This window comes from Python bivittatus, unplaced genomic scaffold, assembly GCF_059951505.1.
Source record: "Python bivittatus isolate LINGU-HERP-01145 unplaced genomic scaffold, Pbiv_v1 ctg000080_np1212, whole genome shotgun sequence".
Classification (NCBI taxonomy): Eukaryota; Metazoa; Chordata; class Lepidosauria; order Squamata; family Pythonidae; genus Python; species Python bivittatus.
In genome coordinates, this window is record NW_028277035.1 from 44,546,846 (window position 1) to 44,568,853 (window position 22,008).

A 22,008-nucleotide genomic window follows, 5' to 3' on the forward strand; every position below is an offset into this window, starting at 1 on the left:
ATGCAGGTGGGCAAGTTAGCTCCATGCAGCTATTCAGGCCCTGAGCAGACAAGCTACTTCTCAGGGGACTAACCTATGTTTTGAAAGTCTTTTTTTGTGGTAGCCATTGTCCTGTACCTGTCAATGGACTTGAGCTTTTGCTAAATCACTCTTAGTCTGATTCATAAGTTTACCATCTCATGTTCAATAACTATATGTTTTGAGCTGAAAATGGAAGCTTAGCAAAAAATAGCCATTTTTTTCAGAATGAGATATATTCAGATATTACTGATGCCCAAACGCTCTAATACTTGGGGAAAAACATTTAAAAAATTCAAACTCAGTAAATCCATAGGTAAGACTCTAACGATTACAAAGATATAAAGGTTATTTTTCAAATTGATTTTTCTTCATTAAATACTAACAAAGTAGATTGGAGGCACTGTTTTCCAAGGTACACTAGATCAGGGGTTTAGGCTTCTTCAGGCCATTAAAAAAAAAACCAACCCCGGACCCCCTGATCAAGAGACAAAGCTCTAGACAACTGGAAGTGTTCACATGAACTTTTTCCCCCCCATAGCCTCTCATGGAGCCCCATCAAGGGGTTCTGCAGAACAGTCTGAAAACCCTGCTCTAGATAATGTATCTGGTTACGGTAAAATAAAATAACCATGGCACACGCTTATTGTACAGTTTCCTATGAGTAGATAAACCATAATGTAATCAGACGTTCATATAAACTTGTGCATAGTTAAAAAACAGAAAACAAGTTGCCCTCCACTTTATTTTTCCTCCAGCCATCTTTCCACATGGCAAAACTTTCTTTTACGAGCATAATACATACAGAACCTCAGGCCCATCTCAAGAAACTTGTCTTTGAGAACATTAACTGCACAAAAGTACTGTTTTTCAGAGAAGTCTTGGGCCACTAAATCAGACTGGCTCCAGTATTCCACTCCAGTTCCGATGTCATCAACTATACTCAATTCAAAGAATGTGCAAAATCCTGAATGAATGCTGTAGTTGCAAACAATTCCTTGGCAAGGGCAGATATGGGGTATTTTTGTGTCCTGGAAAACTCAAGTAAGTTCCATTAGTTTGTTAAAATTATGGGTATACACCAGCTCTGATAAATGCCCCATTTTAATAGTTCATTACTTTAAGGAATCATCTGCAGCAATCCAAGGCTAAAGTAGGTATACTGGAATATCAATCATCAGCACAATCACAATTCTGATTCTCTATTTTGGAGGAACCTTCTTATGCATAATTTATTATGATTCCAATCTGAAAAAAATATTTAGAATTGCTATTCAAAGGGTGGTGGACCTTTGATTTAGTTTCCACTAATATAACAAGGCACCAAATTTAATGATTACTGTACAGTACAAGAGTAGGTTGGATTATTTTCCGATTACAGTAATATAGGATAGGTTTAGATTACTTATAAACAGTCAGAATTTATTAGTATTTGTATAATTATTTTATGTCTAGATAATTCAAGCAATTATGACTTGGTGCTTCAACTGGCTATAAATCTCACTATGATGATAAATTTGGAAGGTTGTTTACCATGCTGAGATTCCTGGAGGAGGAAGAAGATAAAAGTTCTAAATATGAATACTGAAGCCTCAATATCTCTGAAACGTGAGAAGTCATAAATCTGATTTCTTGAAAATATACTGATAAAAACATGGTAATGGTAAATAACTTGATACTTAACCACACAAAAATTGTTCTGTGCTTCCTGAATTCTAACAGTCTTGACATGTAGATTTATCACAATCATTTTAAGTTACAAGATCATATTCAATTTTTAAACTGAGCATCCCAATTGTTAAACTGAACATTTACAAGCTGCTAAGTCAAAGAAATGAACAGATTTGCTCTCAAGTAATTTCCTCTGGTTCTTGAGCAACAAAAGATTAACAAAAATATTCTTTACAATTTCTAGAGCCTATGTGGGAGAGCAGTAACACTGCACCTGCTGCATACAATATACCCATCATTTCGTGCTACCAGTTTCAGCCTGGCATTATTACATTGAATTAGGCGTGACCTATTAGCTTTCCATCCACATGCTTTTCTGTGTTGCTGCTAAAGCAGATGGCAGCTCCTATCCTATTCACAGATAGTTTTCATTGGTCACCTAATAAAAAGATGAGAAAGCCAGCTGCTCACAGACACTCCTTTCCAATTTCAAATAAATGTGATACTGTTTCTAATATGATGCACATCTGATAAATGGATAGCCTGCATCATATTACAACATCCTCAGAAAGGAATGTGATGAAGAAAGGGGCAGAAAGCAGTCTCACCAACTGCCAGTATAAAGAGAGGGGTTCTCTCTTTTCACACAGATGCCAGACTTGTAAGAAGGCTGAGGTGTAGAGCGAATTCAGCTCACTACACAGTCTGAGCTATTAACATTTCATAGCTATGATACAATAGACAGCCATCCTCAGCAGCGTGACGTCAGCAATCTGAACTGAAATCAAAAGTCTTCCTAGAATGGCAGTATTCAAGAGAAAGATCCAGTTTACAACAGAACCACCCTCTCAACTGAGTCAGCTCAGAAAGGTAGTACAGTTCAAGGTGTAATATTAGACAGATTCAGTGGGGACACTCGGCGGGTTGGAGTGTTGTTGGCAGAGAGGGAAGAAGGAAGTAGGAAAGGTGTGGCCGTCTCTGTAGTTGATGTCTCCCCTTGATTTCGTAACTGTAAGATTTGCCGCAAGAGGGCCTTCCCTTCTTCTCTTGTCTAGAGAGAAAAGCAAGATGCATTAGGAAAGAACAAGGAGGGAAGATGCAAGACAGAAAACAGGTTATAGGGATGTTCCTGAGCAGAGGCAAGCCACGCTAAATTATAATTAAATCAGTAGGTAATGTTTCCTATAAAAAAAAAAAGAATGTACATACACACACTTACACAATAGGTGGAAAAGAGGATACATAGGAAAGGTAAATCTCTTGTCCATGTGGGAATATGTATCACAATATCGCTTTCCTTAGCCCACTAAACAGCTGAATGGCAGGTTAACAGAGGAGAAGTCTGCAACATACTCAGACAGCTGCATGCTGCTTTTGTACTGATCAAATGTGATGAAGGAGCTACATGAATATTCTTTGTAATGGCCTATATCTTCCTGGAATCTACCAGTAGTAATTTAAAGAACTTCATTCTCTTAGTAAGAAAGAAAAGCAATAGGCTCAATGTTGTATTTGCCACCATTTTAATGGACAAAAGTTGTTTGCAAATTGCAAATACACGAATGTCTGGGTAAACCGAAGAACTTTGTTTACTATTATGATGAATTTGACTTGCCCACTGGCAAAGATCTAGTCAGCTTGATGTTTTAGCTTCCATTTTTAAAAAGCCCCAAAGTCTGCTTGGGTGGATTCAGCAAATATCTGCTTCCTGGCTATTCTGCAATTATGGCTGTGCAGGCTTCAAAACTGATTTGGAAGAAGTGCTTCAGACCCGTGAGTACAGCACATCTCAGACAATCATTAAAACAGCTGGCCTTTTTTCTAGCATATATATAAGCCTGCAATAAGATGCTGTTGTTTTAAGAAGACAACTCATTTAAATTAATGCAACTATTAAAGCAGCTTCATACTTTTCCAGACTGGTGCAGAAGCCTGAAAAAAAAAGAGGTGGTTTAATGGATAGCAGAGAGGTTCTGTGCTTGTATGAGGTCCAAAGAAACTTATTCTGAATCATTTTTGAAGCATATACAATCCTAGTAGTTATGGCTCACAGCAGTGGACAGATTGTGGATTTCTCTGGACGTGCACTTAAGAGACTCAGGTTTAAATCACTACAAAAATCACAGAGCTCACTAGATGACTTTGGGCCAGTCACTTCTTAGCCCAAGCTATTTCACCCGGCTGCTGTGGGGATACAATTGGGAGACCCTATGTAAGCCCACCTTGATCTCACAGAGAAAAAAAAGATATGTAAATGCAGTAACTCTGATTAAGAAAGAAAGAAAAGTAATAAAGTATAGTGTTTCTATTTCCTGCCTAGTAAGAGCTATCCATTTCTATGAAGAATAGAAATGTTTTAGCATAATCTTCTGTCTTGCTATTCAATGTAATATTGATTGGCTTGTAAAAACGAGCATCTTTTGTCAACAAGGATTTAAATTTTTAAAAGGAGGTGCATATCAAGTTTCTCACTTTACCAGATCTCTGTTTCAAGTATCTGCTTTCTCATCAAAACTGTTCTTGTAGGTACAACCTAACACACACATACTTGTCCTGAATCTATATCAGATATTTTGAAAGGACTTTAAAAGGTATCTTAGAAACCATAAAATTAATTTTACATGCTCTGTACCTCTCATATTGTCTTGGCATGAAGGGCAGCACACATACGGGTTATTCAGTTTCTAAGAATTTGGTTTTTTAAAATGCTTGCTTTTCATATTTCAATATAAATGGCCCTCAATATCTACAGTTCCATTACCTGCAGTTTCATGTTTCTGTGATTAGTAAATGCAGATTAAACTTCGTTATCTGCAGTAAATGGTTTTGCATATCCTTCGGTTTGGGAGCATGTTTCTCTTTGGAGGTGGACTTTTAGAATATTTTTAGCTATTTCAGATATGTGCAAAATGGCAAACAAGCTTTTGTGCATGTATACATTTTTTTCAAGATCTCATTGGTTGCAGTTTTGTTACCTGTATTTGTTAGGCTGGAATGGAATTCCTACAAATAATAAGGACCATCTCTACTAAATTATTTAAAATGCATAATAAACGTATTTTGGTTTACCTTACTAATTTCCTTCTGGAATTTAAACCTTCAGTAAAGAAGATTTCTGTAAAAATAATTACTCTATTGCAATTGTTTACGAAAACGGAACTTGATTTTATGAAAGAAATTGAGCATTCCAAAAAAAAGGGACCAATTTAGAGGAGGGACAAGAAGTAACTACTGTGACTCTAATTTGAGATTTCTGATTTAACTTTCAACAAGAATTATTTGGGAGATTTAAAGATTAGCTTTGGAAGAAAAAACCCTGCCTAATCTTGGATCTGTTCCCCCCCCCGCAGCATTATTTTTTTACCATCTTAAATTAAGGCAGCACACCTGCCAGATTGCTTTTACATATGGATTACACCAAGCCCGGAGGACACAGCTTCTGCCCTAGCCACAAATGCAGCCTTAAAACTGCAATATATGCATATATATGGGGACAAGTACGAAGCAGATATAATACCCCAGTGAAAAAGTGTCCACTAAGACTGGACCGGTTACTCACATCATTGAACGCACAGCATTTCTGAGCACAAGCTGAGGCTTCATCCCAGAGCTTACACTTGAAGTAATACTGAGCCAGGTAGCGGAAGGCGGTGCTTACCTCCAGGTTCTCCCCTATTTCCTGGGATACAATACAGGTAGTTTCGGGTTACATCCATTCATTTAGCGACTGTTCAAAGTCACAATGGCCGTGAAAAAATGGACTTACCACTAACCCTCAAAGTTCTGGCCATTGCAGCACCCCCAGTCATGTGATCAAAATTTGGGCCAGTCCCCATTTATGACTGCCCCCCTGCTGCCTGTTTGCAGCACCCATCCCCTAACCATGACACCCGTCCATGCTCCCTCGCACCCCCCCACCCATAGCTGTCATCTGCCAGCCTGCTTGCCTGGGACTCTGCTTCTTCCCACTTAACAACCCATGCAGTCCTGGGGTTATGACAGCAACAGGACTACTGGGATTGCTGTCGCTAAACAATGTGTTCATGTGACATCACCCTTTACAACCGCATCACTTAGTGACAGAAATTCCAGTTCCAATTACCGTCATAACCCGAGAACTACCTGTAAGGGCTTTTAGGATTTGCCTGTATTTCCCTCTCTTGCTCTCCCAAAGTTATATGGAGCCAACTTACCCCACAGGAATAAATATCTTGGATGTATTTAATATAGCACTGGGCAGCTTGCTCTGATTCATTCAACTGCTCATGAAGCCTAAGAAAGGACACAAATGGTAAGAGGATGCTCTTGGCTGAAGGATGATAAAATGATCAGGTGAGCAGGAGGTACTTAGTCCCCATCATACTTCTGAATACAGAGCTGGTAGCAAGGTGCTTTTGGGCAGAAGCCTATCAAATTGATCAAACGTGAACTGCATTTCTAGGGCAAAATAGCCATTTTACAATGCCATAACACTTATGTCTGCTGCCCACGTGCTTTTACAAGCCCCACTTTCCACTTCCTTTCAAAATGGAAACATTCCATATTGATATTACTCCAGCTTTATAGAGGAAGCCAGGCAAGAGAAATATAATGCCATACTCACTTTGCTAGTTTCACCAGTGCCATTTTTTCTACATCTCCTACAGCATATGCTCTCCAGTAACACTGTCAAGAATAAAAACAAAGATGAAGTAAAGAATAATAACATATTAAACTTGTTTGCCACCAGACTCTCAATACCTCTGGGCTCCAGAGGCAGGGGCAAAATGCATATCCATTCCTTGCTATTCTCCCTTCCCCCAAGGTGAATGAGTAAGTTAAAATACATCAGAAATGACACATTTATTATTTTATAGGTGATCAAATCCATTTCCTTTTGTTGGGGGCTCATATGTTGAATGCTGCCTAGAAGAAAATTACTTTTCAGTTATCGATCAGGAGTTGGTGTGAAAAATTATGGAATCTTGCATTTACTGGGACATTAACATCACAGATCAAACTAGCAAACAGGATTAATAAAAATGATACTTTCACAATTATTATGTGTTTGTTATATTTGCCAACAAGTCCTTGTTTCACCTGGGCACAAATTGAGCAGCATTACCATAACAAATATACTAAATTTCAGCACAAATTGAGCAACACTAATATAACAAAAATTATTTTTGGTACTACAAATATTATGTTTTGCATTTTCACTGGCTGTGTTGTAATGTTTATATTACGGTATTTTGACTGCATTTTGTAACTTTATTATCAGGACTTGGGTATAAAAATAACTTTATAACACTGAGATTTATGTGACATTCTTTCTTTTTCTTCATACTGGAATAGAATTAGGATAGCAAGCAATAAGAAAGGACTGGTCCCTATTAGACTGGGCTTGGGGAACTGAATGAACATCACAACAAAGCTTTTCATTCCATTCTAGGAAGTGCTTGATGTTTTTTACATCCTTTCTCAACATAGATGGCCTAGCCATATGACCCACATCTACCAACCCATTCTCAAAGGATGATGCACAGACTAAGGCAAGTTAAAACACAATACATGCAATAATTCCCCTATTTTGTTCCCCAGGAAACCACAAATGCCCCCCTCCTTTGCAAATTTGAACCTTCTAGTACCTTTTTGGCTTCTACTAGCTGATTTAATTTTTCATAACATTCTCCAAGAGCAACAAGCATACGGGAATCATTGGGTCTGTGAAAAACACAAGATACCTAGCTGACAAAAAACCTAAAATCATTTAAAATCATCTATAGCTTGCTGGCTTCACCACAAAGTTCAAAAATTAAAGACTTTAGATTTTGGCAGTGGGGTTTTTAAAATTCTGCTATTGGAAAAATTTCCTCTAATTTCAAAGCTTTATTCTAAATTTACAAAGTTACCACCCCAAGCCAAAAGAAAACAAACCCTGAAGGTTAGCACTAGATAAGTCCAGGATTTCTTTTTCCCACAGTAATAATTACGTTATGAATTTTTTTTCTTTGTAATTCTTTGCAATTTGTAATCCTTTGCCTTTAATAAAGGTAGCAGCCAGCAGTGAAAACCAAGACTTTATCAATTGCAGGACATCCATTATTCTTTATAAATAGATACTTCCAAATAAATGATTTAATTCATGTATAATAATTTAACTCCACATACCAAGGATAGCTGATTTTAAAAATGCAGCAATAGGGACACCTATGCACACTCTTTTACCTCAGTTGATGGGCTCGTCGATAATAATAAAGGCAGTAAAATGGCATCTTGAGAATCTCATACGTTTGCCCCAGTCCATACCATGCTCTGTAGTCTCTTTTATTCACTTCAATGGCATGTCTAACAGAGGAGGGCATTTGGGGAAAGAAAAGAATAATATGGGTAAATTCTAAAGGGTCATCATATACATTTCTTTAAACATTTTGGAAGGAAATGGATTATGTGTGGGGGAGGGGAAAAGAAAATAAGTGTTCTATTTATGATGAGAAAAGGATCTTGCTAGAGGCAAGTGAGTTCCACATTATGGAACTCTCTCCAGCTGAAGGAACATGCAGCTACTGGCCTCCTTGGCTTTCCTAAGAGAAAACAGTCCTATTTCACTTCATCTTTGGCCTAAGCAGACTGTGGGCACCGTTAATATATATCTTAGGCTTAAAGCTATATTAATGGATTGTTTCTAGTGAATTATTTTTTTTATAGATCTTTTCTCGTTTGCTGCCCAGAGCATTTAGTTTGGGGCAAGGTAACATTTCTGTAAAAAGTAACATTTAGTTAAAGCATTCCCAATTCTAGGCAACACAGCTAACTCTTATACACATACCTATATGCTTGAATAGCTGCTGATGTATTTTTCATCTCCATGTATTCATGCCCCATAAGGGTCCATGCTCCAAGATATCGAGGATTCAGTTTCAATGCTCGCTGGAAATAGAGTGCTGCTTTCTCGTGCTGGGAACGCAAACTGTAATAGTTCCCTAAATTAAAAAATGAGCAAAATGTGTCAATGAGAAGAAAATAATAGCCCCAGTGGCACTATTTCAAGAGAAAAACAATCAGCTTCTTCAAGAAAAGGAAATGCAAAGTTTCTCACCAATTACACAGCAAGTCTCTACACGATACTTGTCAATCTCACATAGGTTATGGGCCAAATAGCTCAATTCAGGCTTCATACCCTAGTATGATAAACAAAGGTTGTAAGCAAAGGGAGTACACCCTAAGGGGAGGGAAAAGGAATAGAAAAAAAATTAAAAACTTACTCTAGAAAAACTGCTGCAAAAAGAAATTAGGAGAAACAGTATTTTAGGCCTCAAATTCAGCCACTGGGTTAACTACCTAGGATGAAAGGAATTTGACTCCCACACTTCTACAAGTATAGAGATAAATCCATCAAAGTGAGTTCTAGTAATATATTGCTGTTATCTGTTCTTTCTAGATGATCAAGAAAAGAAAGGCATAAAAATCAAACATATTACAGCATAACCCTATTTGATTATTGTAGCAATATTGTAACCTAGTATCCCAACCAACCCACTATATTATCTAGTCACAGCAGGTGGCAGCATTAGCTAACACTGGCTGAGAGCTAAGCAAGATCAGACATGGTTAGTACTTGGAGAGGAGACAGGAAGACAAACAAACATCCTGGAACAACCTGTGTTGTTGCCAGGAAAACCTATACGGATGTATCCAGGTAGTCATCAGCTTGACTTGAGGGGATCTTGATTCTCAGCAAAAGTGGTGACAGAATGCTTTAGGGATTTGGAATATTTGAAAATTATTTGTAGTAAAGTCACATGCAACAGTATGTGTGAGCTCCCCCTTCCCCCCTTTTTCCTTTTCTCCAGCACTTTGATACATGAAGATGGACTGCATCTTTCTGGACCAGGATATGGGTGCGTCAGGAAGAGATGCTGTGCTGGTGTGTGTGGGAAAGGAAGTAAGGAGAGCATTGCAAGGGAGAGTTGCAAAACTGGCCGAATGAATAGAAGACGTCTAGGCCAAAGTTGGCTACCGACTGTGTGGGGACTGGATCTCTGTGCAGAGGGTGACTGAAGGCATTGTAAGAGGTGGAAACTGCTTCAGAAGTGTGAGCATCGACAGTGTGTACACACTGTGTGACAGTGAATAACATAATGCTGTCTGGATGCATTTTATTAAGATATGGCTGAGAAAAAAGGTACTTACTCTGACATAAAGCAAGTTGGAGAAGGTATCCATATTTTCTATCCTGAAAGGGTCTTGTTTCCTTAATTCATTAAAGATGGATAATGCTTTATCAATATCTGAAAAAGCAACATGACACAATCAACACAGAATGGAACTGAAAAGGAGACCGCCCCTCACAAGCCTGATTCACTGACCTCGAATATTATGATAGGCCACTGCAATCTGGGAGATTATGTAGGTGCTCTTGGAAAACCCAACATCTATGAGACTCTGGTACTTCTGCAAGGCTTCCTCTATCAGCTGCAGCTCTGTGTAGATGTGTGCCAGGAAGAACTCCCTCATCCAGGTATCTGGCAAGGACAGGAACTTCAGCTGGCAGCAAGCACCAAACAGAAGAGGAACACACTTAGAGAAGGAGTCTGTAGCAGCTCCCCTGAACTGCAGGAATCACTCTGCCCGCTCTTTGGAATAGATCTTCAGAAAGGATTAAGGTGAAAACCTCCAACTGCTATTTATTTTCTTAAGATGTCAGCTAGATTTATTTTTTTCTTCATCAGAAAAACACCATGAACAATATCAGACCTACATCAGTCAATGCTTAATGATCAAGCAATGTGAGAAAACAAGGACTGGGCGTGAAGTTATCCCGCCATTTACCGTCTCTTTGTCTGTGATCAAATTACAAAGCTCCAGCCAGGCCCCCCAGTGCAATGGCAGGATATGAGTTGCTTCAACAAACACATCAATGGCCTCTTTCACTAGGTCCAGTTTTCGCAACACGACTCCATACCTAATGGGACACAAAGACAAAGACCATAAGAGCAAAAGTCTGTAATCATGATGCCCCAATTTATGACGCTATACAATGAATAGCATACACGTAAATGAAAAAAAAAGCCTTGCTCTTTTCACAACTTCTGCTTCATGTATGAAAGCAAATGCATTTATATGGCTTACATCTCATGCAAACTTACAGATAAAGTCCAAATCCATCCAATTCTCGGGCTTTATGCTTCTTGCTAAGTTCAACTCGTAATTCTCTCAGAACTTCATTCTTCACCTGTCCCTTCTCTAAGGGACCTGTAGAGAAAGAAAACTGGCTTTTACTATATCTGTTACCTTTTCTGCACTGCCATATAATCATATTTGCATGTTAACAATGGATGTGCAATTTAAAGTTTACATCCTTCCCATTTGTAGCTAGATCAGAAGTGTTTTATACTTCAGATGATAAAATAAATTATCTTTCTCAGGCATTCAAAATCTCTTGGAGAAATCAAGAATTAAACACATATATTTGCACACTGCATTTAAACCTATCTGGTCTGAAATTTATTAAGATAACTCTAAGCTACATTATTTCTAGTGTTATACTGTGTTAGACTGTTGTGCCTTCCACAATAATGTCATATCTATAAATGATTTTGCTGCCTAGCTACGCTAAGAATTGCAGCCTTCTTCTGAGGAATAATGTGCCTAAGAAACTGCATAACAAGTATTAACAATCGAACTAAGTCAAATGAAAGATTTACCTCGGGTTCCTTACCTAGACTATCCACTGTCTCATCATCTTTCTTTTTCTCACCAGACTGAAAACAAACAAGAATTAATTTAAGATGAAGCAAGTGCATATCATACTATGTTCTCATATTTATTATACTGGTCTGGGCATTAGAAAAAGAAAGGAAGCAGTCTTAGCTCACCAGGTATCTGGAGTACATATACAAAAAATAGGCCTTCGGGCTCTTACAGCTTCTTAGAAAATAGGCTGCCCTGTCATATTCTTTTAGATCAAAGTAAGATTTAGCAAGAGTGTAAGCATCCAAATCACAAGCATCTTCCTGGGAAGAAAAGAAGAAAGCAGTGTTGAATTCCAGCATAAGAAATGATACAGTGCCGGCATGGAAAGCTTCTGGGAAAGAATGAACATATTCCTCTTGAACAATCGGCTTTCAATTTTCTAATTGCCTAAGAAGTGGGGAAACCTAAATCCTTCCAACACTGCTGAATTATAACTCACAGCAATCCCAGTCAACGTAACCTGGGCATGCTGAGGGTTGCTAGGAGTTGTAGTTCAGCAACATTTGGAAGACCACATGTTCCCAACCCCTATTATAAATGGCAATATTAAATTGTGAATGTAATAAATTAATAACTAAACCATGACTTTCCAAACTGTATTGGCTATAACAAAATAAGATTTGTGCTTCTCTGAGAATAGACAGTTAATAAAGTAGTTGCGTGCAAAACTAAGCATATCAGGCCTATACTATGTTTGGAACATAGGAAACCACTTTCAGAAAATCTACTTTTTAAAAACCACAAAAACCCTAGAACAGCTGGACTGATGAACTATGAGAGAAAAATGAAACATTGCATGGAATACCAGGACATTTTTGCCCATCTCTGTTTTAAGCTTCAGGAATGAAAGGTCAAAAGTAATTATTACTACACAGAACTGAAAAAGCAAATTGCTTGCAAAAATACGGTTGCTTGTATTGTGACTTAAAGATCCTTTAATGTCTGAAACCCTTTCTCACAAATCAATTATTAATGATCAAGCATTAAATAACTATAAATGCACTACAAATTAAAAGTTCACTTTTCCCTCTGGCTTTTTCAGAAAAGAGTTACCATCTCTTCTTTTGAGAAGACTTCATGAGGTTTTACCTCCCTCAATACAGTCCAAAATCCATTCCACTACACTGTGGAGAGGAAGGCTAAGATCTTACATCATTAATCTGATTCCTGAGTATTCTTGTTTTGTTTTCCCAACTCATCAATTTTCTTTTTCATATCTTTTTTTAAAACTGTAATCCTAATGGCAAGAATGATATCTTTTAATTGATCAGTAAACAGTACTGGGAGCCTTTCCCACTGAAGATTTTCAAACAAACAATGGGTCAGAGATATACAATGCAATCATAAAGCAAGTTCATATATTCAATGAACCTTATTCTCAAGCAAGTAAATTTGGAGCTACAGCCTTAGCAACCAACTTGCATATACCACCAACTACTAATATACAATGTCACTGGATTTTTTACCATGATTTCCAATCATGGTAACAACTGAAGTTGTCATTTTTAGTCCAGTGCTATATAGATAATACAGACAATTATCCATACCTCTGTAAGTTCAGGAACAGGAGGCAGCTCATTCAAGGGTAGAGGGTCCAAGGCAAAGGCCAGTTCTGAAGCCCTGCAGCAATAACAACATCTGCTACATTAGAGCGAATGCTGCTTATAAACTGCCTGGTTAATTATAACACATTGTCTGAGTTTACATATCACAACAAGCAAGGCCATTTGCTCAGTTCTGGCTAAGCACATTTTGTGAACCAGTTCATTTGGTTTGTAACTCAGTTTACAGCTTAGCATGTTTTCCAGAGTTAATCAATTATAGATTATTCAATAAGTCATAATTAAACAAATCATGGCTCATCATGTATGAACCCAGAAATTATGGACTCATACAAAGATTCCCCATGCTGTATAACTTCATGCTAAGGTAAGCTGTTCCAGTTGCAACTGCTACCTTACCTGCTTGCTAAAATGCCATAATCGTTACAAACTAAAATGCCATGATCATTACCAACTAATATAAGTTGTAGCCTTGCCTCCCCAAACGCCACATGCGCTTAACTCCAGGATCGCATCAGGCCTGGATAAGAACTCAACAGGGCAGTTCCGTTACTTCTGAGATTAACCAAATGTCCACACTGATTTTGACTGACTGATTATATGCCATCGAGTCGTTTTCCACTCCTAGCAACCACGTAGGTTTTCTCCATGAAAATGCCGCATACAGAGGCTCAGCGTCCTCATCCCCGTCTCGTCTCACTATCACCTCCCTCCGCGCAGGAGTGGCAGCCTACAAGGGACCACTTGGCGTCCTTCCCCCTCGACGCCCTCATACCATTTCCCACTATGCTGCAGGCCGCGTTCCCGGCTCCGTTCCGCCACATCCAGTAGCTGTTTCTTGATCTCCCGCAAGTCGGAGAAATCCGCACAAGCGAAGTCAGCCCCTGAGGCTGTCGCTCCCGCCGCCATCGCTCCCGCCGCCGCCATCTTCCCAGCGTCCCCAGCCCGGGTCCGAACCCAGTCCTCGGAGCGCGCGCGCCACGCCGAACTCGGAGGCTATTGGATGATTCGTCCCTCCCCTTCTTGAGCTCGGTGACTAATAACAACGAGCGGAACAGAAATCCTGAATGCTAATTGGCTAAAAGATGACAGGGCCGAGGAAGGGAGGTGGCGTAAGAGATGAAGGCCCGCTGCTGCCTTCCGCCTTCTTCACGTGTGAAGGGCTGCGAGCGGTGGTCTCCTTTCTGTTTCTTGGGGGAAGGGGGAGGGTCGCATCTGCTGGGAATGCGCATGTCCTTCCTCTAAACTCTAGCCAGATACGAGGGTCATTGGTTGGCTTTTTCGCGTCTGGTTGAAAGGTGCGTGGCGATGTTACTAATGTATCGGTAAAATCATCATCTCCATCTTTCTGGGCACCAGTAAGCTCCTGTGATTCTGCTTCCGTAATCACAGGGAATTCTTATAAAAAGCCAGCTAAAAGTTTAAATTTGAATTTAAAATTTTGAGAGACTAGACAAAGAAATGGGAGAATTAAAAGGAAAGGTATATTTGGTTTAACTTAAGTTAATCGTATGCCAGTTTAATTCAACTTAATTTCATTTCCCACTGATTTGTTTACCATCCCATCCTTTCCCAGTGTCAGGCTTTTGGTCTCTGCCTAAACCCAACAGGAATTCCTTTTCCAAGCACTCAGTTAAGTTGAATTAAATAAATAAATTTATAAATTAAATAAATGCAGTAAATATTATGGCTCCCAGTGTATCCAATCATTCTCCTTTTCCCCGGACTATTACAATTCAGCAGCAACTTCTGGAGGATCTTTGTGCTTGCCACAGGTACAGACATCTCATTTCTGCCTGGCCATTAAACACTGGAGGAGTCTTTCTTACCATATCTACCTCCCCACTTAATACCAGCCCCAACTTCCTGCTCATATTAGTTAATTTGCCAGTGCTGGGATGCCTCTGTTGCATTGCCATTAGCCACAGTTTTCTTTTTGCTTTTAAATGAGTGCTGTTAATGTAATTTTCCAACAGGAATTCCTCTTCCAAGCACAGAGTTCTCACAATCTTTTTAGCAACGTGTATTGGGAAGAACACTGAAGCAATGAGCATGAAACTGAGCAAACTCAGGGAGGCAGTGAAGGACAGGAAGGCCTGGCGCAATATAGTTCATGGGATCACGAAGAGTCGAACACGACTTAACGACTGAACAACAACATTGGGAAGAAATGGGTGGGGTAACAAAAATGCTAGCAACTGAACTAATTCCTGGTATCAACATGCATTAGGGCAGGGTCTTTCTCATTTTCTTTTTTACTGCCTTTCTATGAACAGGCAAATTGGGGGGCATTAGGAGCTTGGAGAAGACCATCTCCTGAACTGATAATCAGTCTGAGAACTGAGCCATGTTCATTGGTACCTGTACCCCAGGCTACTATTCTGTGTATTTGATGATATGGACTGCAGCCCATAAAAACATACCAGAGGTGCATCCTCCGGTCTACTTTTGCAACTTCAGAATAATCCTACATCAAATGCTTGGAGACACAGCAGCAAACATTTCTGATTTTCAGCAGCATGATTTTGTTGCTTCTTTTCTATGCAAAACAAAGGGGCAAAATAAATGTGTTAAGTCTTATGAGTCTCAAAACAACGGTTTTGCCCCTTTAGCTCTTCAACCCCCAAACCAAAAAAGAGTCCCAAAATTTTAGGCCTATTCACTAAGTTTCTGGATCCAGTTCAAAGTGCTGGTGCCATCTTATAAAGTCCTAAATGGTTTTGTTCCCTTGGACTTGCAGGCTTGTTTTCACATACTAGAATCTGTTCATCATATGCAGTCCTCCAAAGCGGGGAGAGTTAAGAGGCAGACCTTCTCGGGTGGCACCTACATTGTGAAACATCTGCTCCCTGGGATATGTTTGTCCATCATCCTGTTTGCAAAACTGTCCTGTTCCAACAACACTGGGACACAAATAATACCTATCTGAAAGAATTTAACAGAGAAGAAGTCAAAACTTGTTCTCTATTATCCCAGAGTACAGAGCATGGAATAATGATCTCACACCATAGGAATGTAGATTATGGTTGAATGTTAAAAAAAATGGAAACAGTTGCTTAAGGAAGTAGTGAACTCCCCTTTACTAGTTCAAGAAGAGGTTGGACAGGCTTACTGTATGTCAAGAATGTCTCAATTGGATTCCTGTAAATGGCCCCTTCCAAATCTGACTTATGACTGAAACTTGAAGGAACTCTGAAGAAAGACGATCTATTTAGCACTGTTATATATTTTGATACTTGTTTTTTAATCCAGCTGGAAAACTATAACGGGAAGCAGTCTGGTTTAGTACCTTTATCCCTGTTGTGCTGTTTTCCCACAGACAGCAAGTAGCAGCTGTGGAAAGGGATCTTGGCTGTGTCAGCCCTTCAAGGTTGTCCAGATGAAGAAACAAGAAGACTAGAAGTAGGCTTTATTAAGATGTGCTATGGTAATAAAATCTTGCAAGCCCACTTGTGTTTTCCTCTCCTTCCTATTACACTTCAGTAATAGGTGTGATTTGATTTTTGATTTTTAATGGCTTGTGAATATTTCCATCAAGGCCATCTCCATGGCTCTCTACAGCTGAGGAATGGCACCAAAAGAGAAAAAAAAAAGGGGATTAACCACCTGCCCTAATATTGGGACCCCAATTTTTTTTCTATTCCCATGACTGCAATTGTGGATCTCCTCTGGCATGATTAGTTTATTATTTCATTTATTTACCATACTTGTATACTACCCTATTGAATGACTCTAGGTAGCTTAGAAAAAAATGAATGCACAAAAGAAATACATAAATTCATCACAAGCAAATACTATTGCATCACTCATAATTCACCACAAACCTATCACCCTTCCTCTCCAAAGCCTTTCTGGAAAAGCACTGTTTTCATTCTTTTTCAGAATGATAGCAAGGAAGTTTTTCCATACTTTGCCTTGAGATAACAGTGGCATGTCATTGTCAAGCCAACCAGTACTAATGTGGCTAATCTTATATACTTCGTAAAATAAATCCCAACAGCTTTTGAGAATTGATACCTGGCCCCTTGAGTTCTCAAATGGTACATATTAACTTGCTTTGGCCACTCTAACATTCAGTCTGATCTGAGTTTTATCCTATTGGATAACAATAACTAACAGAAGTAGTTTGGATGTCAGCAAGAATTCATTGACTCAAGGGAAAAAATAGATGCAGGAAATGCCAGGCGATCTTCAGAGACATGTTCCTGGGTTTCTTTTATTGGTAAGGATAAGCATGGAGTGAAGTGATGGGCGTTAGTCCTCCCTGTTGGAGGTCCAAATTCAGTGGCCCTGACTCTTCAGTACCTCATAACCTACTAACCAAAAAGGAGCAGCAGAGTGTAGATAGAGCAAGAGCAAAGATTTACTCTTTGTCTATGCCTGCTCTTTGTCTAAGATATTGCTGATCTGAGATCATTTTCTTTTGACTTTCTTTTCAGGGCATGTGTGTACGCAGCACATGGTTTTTGGACTCTCCTCCTGGTAAGATGTAGTTTTGCCTATCCCTAAACTGTATATCCTGTAAACAACTTTCTTTTCTGCCTCACTAATCATTGCTCAGATTAGATTCCTGTTCTCGGGAACACACACATGCACACACAGATGCTTCCGCCTTCAATTCTCACTCCCCTTGCGGTTTTCATCTGCAGGGGAAGTAAAACAGATGATTTTTCTGTGCTTAGTCTCTTCCTGTCTATTAAAAAGCGACTTCATTAATCATATTTGCATTTGCTTTTCCTTTAAGAACTTCAGGTGATATACTGTTATACATAATTTTGACTTAAACAGAAGCCATTCAAGTACAAATCTTTGTGTCCTGATTATCTATTGGGCAGTCTTGAGCAAGTGATGGCTTTTCAGATTAACCTCCCTCACCAAGTTTCTAGGATTGAATACAATGAAAAGATACATATATATTAGCTTGATATCCCTGGAGAAAAGTTGGGACACAAATAGAACAAATGCCTTATGTGTTATCCCATTTTAATCTCATAACATCCTTGTGAAGTAGCTTTGCTTAAGACCTCCCAAAATTGTCCAGACATGTTCGCATCCCAGCCTGTTTTTCTAGTAATTATTTATTATCTCTGTGTCCGAAAGAGAACGTAAATATTTTTGAGAATCAGAATGCCTGTGTGTTAGTGTACGCATGCACATACAAGATGGGAGCATGTTCCAAGTTCACCAAGGTGAGTGTGTGAGCATGTATGTTGGCTTGCGTGGACTGGCTTTTATGAGAGTACAAATGAGGACTTCTGATAGTGCGCTGCCCTCCGGTCAATTTTAAACTTGCAATAAGCCCAGAATAAGAAAGGTTTCCCTGCCTCTGCTGGATGCAAATGCACTGCAGTACCCTTCAGTCTGTGTTATCCTTTTAGAATAGTATATTAATATGAAGGTCGGTTTCAGTTTTAAGGTCCCTGTTCAGGCCTTCTAACTCTTGGTGCATCCCGTGCTTCCCAGAGTCAAGTCTGCCAGTTTTATCATTCTCTTCTGACTGCGGATTAGACAGCTGCTAGGAGGTTTCAGCATTTCTGGCTGGCATATGGCATGCCCAGAGAGGCAGAATAGATAAGCGATTTAACTGATGAACAGACAGCTAGTTCTAAATGCCTAAGGCCTCCCTCTTAGCAATTCCCTTTGGACAGAGCTGAGTGCTCACGTTATTTTTGGTTCCAGTTAGTGAGCAGAAGATGGCGCTTTGGGCTTTTCCTTGAAACCTGGAGCAAAAAAGGGCAAAAGGGTACTTGATCACTAAGAGTTCAGTAATCCAATTTCTCCAGACTGGCTTCATAATGAGAGCTCGTAATTCATTCTGTCACTCCAGTATGTAATAAATGCATCTTTTAAGTGACACCCAGGGCTGGCTTTTAAAGCAAGAGGCTAATTAAATACACTGTACATGAAGCTGATAGCATCTGAAAGAGCTGCAGATTAACTTAGCTGACATTAAGTGAGGACCCACTGGAAGAGCAGAAGTTAGTTCATCACATCACTGCACCACAGCCCAATTTTAGACTAATAATCTCTACTTTCCCTTGGAACAATTTGCTAGCAAGAGAATGACCGAGAATCAATAGAAAGATGAAGGCTAATGTGCCCATTACATGAATAAATTGCTAAGATGCAACAATTACTGCGCTGTAGGGGTTTATTTGTAAGGTTAGAGACCTCAAGCCCACAATTTATAGTAAAAGAGATTCAGCCAGAATAATTTTTGATCCTGGAAAGAGCATTTTGCAGAAGTAGACAGTCCTATGTGGTTATAGTGCTAAACAAATTTGGAACACCAAAAGCAGTGGAAAGTTCATCATCCTGTTAGAGTTAGTAATGAACATATTTATCTGTGTTTTGCATTACTTCTTGATGGGTTTTCACATAAATCTCTTATGTTTCTAAATTCCTCTTCATCCAGGTATAACTAGATTATGCTTAATCTTAGATTACTTTGGTTGGTTCATCAGCATGATTCTAGTGCTGGCTCTTACAACGTGTTGGAACTTCTGCTGGCAGTTATCTTCCCTCCCCATTAACGTGGTTTGCCAGATAGCTAAGCCAGGAGATTGTGGGGAAAGCATGTCAATTACCTGGTGCCAGCAGCCCTTTTTGAAAGCTTTGCAAGTGTTTTTGTTTCCTTGATGGGAGAAAACATAATTATTTCTACTTTTAAGTCTTTTTATTCTTTGGCTCCTTTCTTACTTCTCTTGGTGTTTACTTTATTTCACTTGGTACCAGTACCTTGGCACCAACCTTGTCTTTATTGTGGCTGGTGTGGGTCTTCTGGGCTGTGTGGCCGTGGTCTTGAAGTCTTGTTTCCTGGTCTTTATTGTTTTCTGTTGTTCTGCCACTGTCTACATATTTAAACAGCATCTGAAAAATTATGTTTTGTCCAAGACCCTTATCTATGCTCTGTCTGCCATCTCTTACTTTCTTTTCTTAGGGGTTTTGTTTATTTTTAAATGAAAAGCTAAGGGGCAGATCTGTTATTTTTATCTAAGTCAGTTTTCAACACCTAGCGATTGCGAGAGTGGGATGATGCAACAAACTCTCCCACTATCTGGACCGTAGAGGATAGGTCTCTAATGATATGTGGGTATCAGCACCTAGCCAGTCCTGCTCAGGGTGAACAAATCTAGAGATACTGTTAGGATCTAAGTAATTTCAAGCCAGCACATGCACTTGATCCCTGATGATACACAGCAATTAGCAAATCATGTCTTAAAACTCCAAATAGTCATAACTCTTCCAAAGACTAGAGCTCATACTTTCAGGAGCATATTAAATATAGCTGGATTCCCACATTTACAATATGATATGGGAGAGTTAACTTTGAAACCTGAGGTGCGGAACCACATGTCTTTCACTCAAGAAAGACATGTTATTATTTGTCATTCCTGCCATGCTCAGCAATGAGTGCCATACAGACCCACAATCACATCTGTTTCCAACATGGGAAGGCAAGGATGAGCCAGACCACACGTAGCATGAAGTTGGTGGCATAGTTGATACAGGTGTACTTGCAACCTCATATGAGTCTTTATGTTATCATACATACATTAATGCAACAAAAGCTAGTGTATTTCATCAGGAAAGTATTGAATGACCACAGTCTACAATGTCTCATCAATCATAGTAAGAGTGCACCATTTTTATGAAATGCTCAGCAAGGAGAGAAAGGTATAGACCAGTGATAGTGAACCTTTTGAGCTTGATGTGTCAAAAATTCGGAAAATTCTAACTTGACTCTGCTGGCATGTCACACACACACACACACACACACACACACCTCGAACAAAAAAGAAACAATTCTTTACATATTCATTTATTTAAAAAAATACAGTCCAATCATGCATGGTGCTATGTATTATATAAAGAAACGTGAGATAATTACAAAAATGAAATACAAGTAAAACAAACTCAGTTTCTTTGGTAACTCAAACAGGGAGAATAGTTGTTGTTGGGTGTTGGTGAACGCTGGTGTGTCACCCAAAATATCGTGTCTATAGACTATAGGGTTCATAAGTTAAAACCTCCAGCCCCATATAGGGCAGTGTCAGCAATCAGAGATTATAGTTTTGCTTCAGAAATAAGGTTTTATAGCCAAGCCAGTGAAAGATCGGGACAGGGAGGATAAGTAATTAGATCTTGCTCCCCAAACTATACTTCTCACATTCCCACTCATTGTTAAAGGTGGGATGAAAAGGTATCTAATCATATCTGAAACCTAAAATTACTTCCCCTGTTCACCTGTAAAAGTGCACCTCCCTTGGTCCCACCAACAAACGTACTAAGACAAGAAAAGTGGGAGAAAAAAAATCACAAAACAGAACAGAAAAAAAAAAGAATTAAAAAGGCTGAAGGCTACTAATTTTTTTATTTTTTATTTATTTTCAAATTTGTATGCCGCCCATCTCCCCCAGTGGGTGACTATTATAGATACGGTAAGAATTGATATGATGCACAAGTATTCAGAACTACATTTTTAGAAGGTTTACAACACAATTGTGGATTTGGCTTTTATTTAAATAAGAAGCAGGACCTGATCTTAAGAAAGAAGTAATATGATGAATGAGTGATCCAATTTTTTTTCCTAGCTACATGCTCCAAAAGCAGACATGCTCCTGTCTGCTCATTCTTTTATTTTAAAAACATTAAAAAAACAACCAATGAGGGTGAAATTTTGGACTGCTATGCTCACTTCCCCCATTGTAAAATAAGTTATATTTTCATGTGATGTAGACAGACAGGCACATGTATAAAATGTAAAACAGAAATATTCTTTAGTACTGCTGTGGGATATATAGTAGTCATCTTAAAAGAACTGATTCTGAATAATACAAGTCATATGTTTGAAACCCCACACGTTCCCCATGGGCAAATTCAATTTAATTAGTACAGAGTAATAATGCAGAGTAATATTTTAGTCCTAGCAGTAAAGCAGATAATTAACCCTCCATCCAACCTAATCGCCTTTACTAAAGACCTCTCAGGTGCCAAGATAAAGAGATGGGTAAAAAGTGAC

General features: G+C 39.0%; 1 protein-coding gene and 1 long non-coding RNA gene across 5 annotated transcripts in view; one reads left to right on the forward strand and one right to left on the reverse strand.

Moving 5' to 3' along the window:
• Window positions 1-745: 745 nt before the first annotated feature.
• Window positions 746-13,956, reverse strand: CDC23 (cell division cycle 23). The gene is made up of 16 exons (XM_007420335.4): window positions 13,762-13,956; window positions 12,972-13,044; window positions 11,547-11,684; window positions 11,390-11,432; window positions 10,818-10,923; window positions 10,501-10,633; window positions 10,038-10,215; window positions 9,862-9,959; window positions 8,768-8,849; window positions 8,498-8,651; window positions 7,897-8,016; window positions 7,317-7,392; window positions 6,293-6,354; window positions 5,883-5,961; window positions 5,249-5,368; window positions 746-2,740 (listed from the first exon to the last, which is right to left on the reverse strand). The coding sequence occupies exons 1-16, from the start codon at window positions 13,911-13,913 to the stop codon at window positions 2,570-2,572; spliced, it is 1,785 nt and encodes a 594-aa protein (XP_007420397.1). The 5' UTR covers window positions 13,914-13,956; the 3' UTR covers window positions 746-2,569.
• Window positions 13,957-14,125: 169 nt separating this feature from the next.
• Window positions 14,126-22,008, forward strand: part of LOC112540294 (uncharacterized) — an 84,916-nt gene continuing 77,033 nt past the window's right edge. For 3 of the 4 annotated variants that reach the window (XR_015794827.1, XR_003084353.2, XR_015794829.1), the window contains exons 1-3: window positions 14,126-14,284; window positions 16,306-16,413; window positions 17,426-17,468. This is a non-coding gene — a long non-coding RNA (uncharacterized LOC112540294). The remainder of the gene's footprint in view (window positions 14,285-16,305; window positions 16,414-17,425; window positions 17,469-22,008) is intronic. The other variant, XR_015794828.1, reaches the window with a different exon arrangement.

Coding starts and splice junctions, on each gene's coding strand:
- CDC23 (XM_007420335.4), bottom strand. CDS start 13,913: ATGGCGGCGGCGGGAGCGATGGCGGCGGGAGCGACAGCCTCAGGGGCT. Junction 8,652..8,767: donor AGAGACTTGCTGTGTAATTG/GTGAGAAACTTT, acceptor TTTTTAATTTAG/GGAACTATTACAGTTTGCGT. Junction 6,355..7,316: donor AGCTAGTAGAAGCCAAAAAG/GTACTAGAAGGT, acceptor TATTCTTGACAG/TGTTACTGGAGAGCATATGC.